This window comes from Lathyrus oleraceus, chromosome 2, assembly GCF_024323335.1.
Source record: "Lathyrus oleraceus cultivar Zhongwan6 chromosome 2, CAAS_Psat_ZW6_1.0, whole genome shotgun sequence".
In the NCBI taxonomy this organism is placed as follows: domain Eukaryota; kingdom Viridiplantae; phylum Streptophyta; class Magnoliopsida; order Fabales; family Fabaceae; genus Lathyrus; species Lathyrus oleraceus.
In genome coordinates this window covers 196,754,878-196,758,762 of record NC_066580.1, presented here as the reverse complement: position 1 = coordinate 196,758,762, position 3,885 = coordinate 196,754,878, and the positions used below count along the sequence as shown (strand labels likewise).

The following is a 3,885-nucleotide window of genomic DNA, read 5'->3' as shown; positions in this document are numbered from 1 at the left end:
AGTATCTAACATTAGTAAAGTGGCCTAGTCTGCATAACAGGACCTGGAATCAGCATGATCAAATCATCGGTTGCACTTTCCAGAATACTCTGCGACAAATTCAGGAGATGAGGCACCCATACCATCTGAATAGCTCAAATGTTGCCCTCTATGATGGCACTGCAAATAGTCGAAAACCAAGTAAGAAGAGACTCAACATTAGATAAATGGAATTTGAGAGGAATTCAATGGAAAAAAAATGGACTATCCGGAGAAAAACATAAGATAAATTGATAAATTTCTAAACTATAATTCCAATTAAATTCTACAAACAATTACAAGAATTAAAATCAATGAATGAAAAAGCACATATTGTAGGTAGAAGTATCAATCTGCTCAGGAAGCTGCTTTATATCTATTTCAAACCTTGACTGAACCTGCAAACCACACCAAAACATAATTAGAAATGCTAATGGACAACAAAATAATAATGACAAGAAGTTTGCCACTTACATTGTTGAGAACATCAACATCAGTAGAACATGAAACGAATGTGATTGCAAGGCCTTTGGTACCAAATCTTCCAGCACGGCCAACCTGTACAGTGTTCCTCCAAAAGAGTCAGATGAACCAAAATTTAATGATAAAAATAAATGGAATATCAAAATCATGACAGATCATGTTTATTTATACCCTGTGCAAGTAAGTGTCTGCAGAATCAGGCATGTCATAGTTTATAACAATATTGACACGTTAAATGTCAATCCCTCTACCAACCAAATCTGTAGCAACAAGAATCCTTGTATGCCCCTCCTTGAAACCTCTATAACGCTTTAACCTACAAAATCATTGAAGACTGTACACAAATGTCATTGTTCATACAAGACTTCGTAACAGTGAAACAGGGTAAAGAAGACAATGACAAAACAGCAAATTAATAAACTAAGCCGACTGCAACGAAGTTGACCATAAAAAATTAAGGTATAGGTACCAAGAGAAACACTTCTCCCCTGAACTTCATTTGCCATTCATAATTTTAAAAGTTAAAAAATTTACAAATATGAACTTGTTCTTTCAAATCAAAAGTGGTCTTTGCTATAGCACTAGAGCATTGAAACACTCATTCCTCAGTAATAGCATCAAACAAATCTCTTGTATTTAAAAATTTCATAGAAGTGTGCTATTTTGTTTTGAAATATAATATCCCGGATACCCTTGATGAGTACTAAAAATGCTTATAGACAAACGTATATTAAATCCCAAAAAACTTTTGAAAAGAGAACATAATAACAAAACATACAAAATTTGGCCATTTGAATCACCAACATCAATGAAAACACTTCCTAAGCATCCCATGTTATCTCATAAAACAAACCTTTCTTCCTGGGACATGCCAGAGTGAATGCATATAGATGGAAAATTGCATTCTATGAGTAGTTTGTCCAGCTCAGCTGCTCTACTAACACTTTTCACAAAGATAACAACTTGGTTGAAGTCTAGGGCATCAAGAAGATCATTCAATTTGCGGTTTTTCTCCTCCTCTTTCAATTTGATGTAGTGCTGCCACAACAAACAAGGTAAAAGTCATACAAACCAGACATTTTAAGAGGACAACTTTAAAAGATATAAGCAAGTAACTTGCAAAAAGCCTACCTGAACAAGTCCATGAAGGGTTAACTTGGCTTCATCGTCAACATAAATTTCCATAGGCTGAAAGGAACAAATTTGACAGTAAATTATGTTAGAGTCCATGCTCAAGCTAAGGAAATCCACAACGAAATGAATGATGGATGTAGATCCCTTGAATCACAGTTCTTGTCTGCCTGTTTTGTCTCCTTGCAGAAAACTTCTATTTACCACTTTTAAAATAAGTGCTGCAAGTTCCCCAACTAAACCGAACCAATGTTGGAAAACCGAAGATAGAATGTTTGTGATTTTCTAGCCAAGACTTGGTTGCGGGATCTACATTAACAAAGAAACAAAACCATATTTATTATAATTACAATGTAAATCAATATAATACTCAATATCATATGCGATGTACTCATGACACTCTCACCTGCAGGATATCCAGAACCAAAGTTCCTGTGTATATTATCAGCAGTCTCATCGAGCACCCAATCTCTTACAGCTCGGTCCCTCGTAACCTGAAAGGTTGGATTAAAGATTTTAAGTAAACAATAAAACATTATAGTATACTGATGTAGTTTTAGAAGAGAGTTAAATACCTTTGCAGCTATACTTGCACCACTGACAACAGGATAAAGACTATCAGCTTTCTTAGCAACCACAAATTTGATAGATGGGAAATTTTTAGACATTTTTGCCTCATATTTCCCTGGATCTCCGACCGTATCAATATAAACCTGAAAAGCACAAATCATACATTACATTACATCTCTAATAATTCAATTATCTGCTTAACATTACTACCCAAGTACTTTAACAATAAAAGTTACAAAAGCCTCAATTTTCTCTTTCAGTAGCCGATTTTACCTCGGTTAGAAGCACTCCGATTTTGAGGACCCTATCAACGAGGCCCATAGCAGAGTCATGTGATATCTCATTCAAGTTTATCTTATTCCTGTTAGAGTTACAAAAAGTTACAAAACGGAAGAAACAACAATTTGAAATTCACCAGAACAGAAAAACAACAAAATCAAAAGCTAACTAACTAGGGTTTATAGATTTACTTCTTGAGCATTTTAGCAGAGAGTTCCTTTGGATCAATGACATCAACAGCCCATCCAATAGAATCGTTGCCTTTCAAAGCTTCAAATAATTCCTCCCTCTTCTCTTCCTTCAGAGTCTTAGAATCTGTTTGAACAATCATTGGTGCCAATTTAATTGATTATAAAATAATCAGAAAAAAAAGAGAATGAAGTTGATTGAGAAAGTACCGGCGAAACTCAAAGTAGCTAGGGTTTTCTTATAGGAGAGAGGACAGTATAAACAGCCATAGACCATAGGACCAAGAACGGGACCTCTTCCGGCTTCGTCGATTCCCATTATGCAAGGCTCCGATGCCCATTCTGGAACCATAGCTTCGGATCCCATTTTCGCACATATAATGGGGTTTAGGGGAAGAATCTTTCACACAGGATAAACAAGCTCTGATTGAGGGTTGGAAGAAGGGGGAGTGGATTTGGGAGAAAGAGAAGCAAGCTCTGATTGAGGGTTTGGGAGAAGAATGTAGGATTTTTAGGATTTGGGAGGGAATAACTTTTTTTTCGTGACATGGAGGGAATAAAGACTTTAGACAGCGCTTTTGGTTTTAATTTTTTTTTTAATTTAAAGACTTTAGACAGCGCTTTATCAAAAGCGCTGACTAAGGTCTATATTTAAAAGCGCTGTCTAAGGGGGGGTCTTAGACAGCGCTTTTAGAAAGCGCTGTCTAAGACCCCCCCTTAGACAGCGCTTTCATTATTTTTTTGGAACATTTTCCGTGTTTTATTTTAATTTTAACCTTAGACAGCGCTTTCTTTTAAAAGCGCTGTCTAAGATGCGCTGTTAAAAGTCATTTTTGGCGTAGTGGTGATTGCGACATCGATAACTGGGTGCGTCCGAGGATCCCGGGTGAAGTTCTCAACAATTGGTCTTCTGAGGAGATTGTCCAAGCCACTTGTCTAGAGGAGTAATTTTCTTTGTCTATTCATGCATATCCAAGTCTTACGTTCCGCCAGGGCGTAATGACTCATTGTAGGGCTCATTTATGTGACACTTGCATTTTTTATCATAAATAAAGGACGTCTTTTTTGCATTCAAATATTTCGTTCCCTGTCTTTCTATTTTTGCAGTTTTTCAAAAAAAATGGCAATGTTTTGTTTAGTTTCCACTTTTTTTTCCCACTCATAAGCACATACCATCACTCATGCAGATGCACATCACCGGATCCTATTGATAACG

The 3,885-nt window shown here is 36.3% G+C and overlaps 1 protein-coding gene and 1 pseudogene across 1 annotated transcript; both read right to left on the bottom strand.

Annotated features, from left to right (window-relative positions):
- Nucleotides 1–329: 329 nt before the first annotated feature.
- LOC127122577 (DEAD-box ATP-dependent RNA helicase 15-like) lies at nt 330–1,829 on the bottom strand (annotated as a pseudogene).
- On the bottom strand, nt 1,829–3,179 carry LOC127122575 (ribonuclease H2 subunit A). The gene is made up of 6 exons (XM_051052887.1): nt 2,880–3,179; nt 2,673–2,796; nt 2,476–2,563; nt 2,208–2,345; nt 2,039–2,126; nt 1,829–1,941 (listed from the first exon to the last, which is right to left on the bottom strand). Exons 1-6 carry the CDS (start codon nt 3,034–3,036, stop codon nt 1,829–1,831), a joined length of 708 nt encoding a protein of 235 aa, XP_050908844.1. The 5' UTR covers nt 3,037–3,179.
- Between the last annotated feature and the right edge of the window lie 706 nt (nt 3,180–3,885).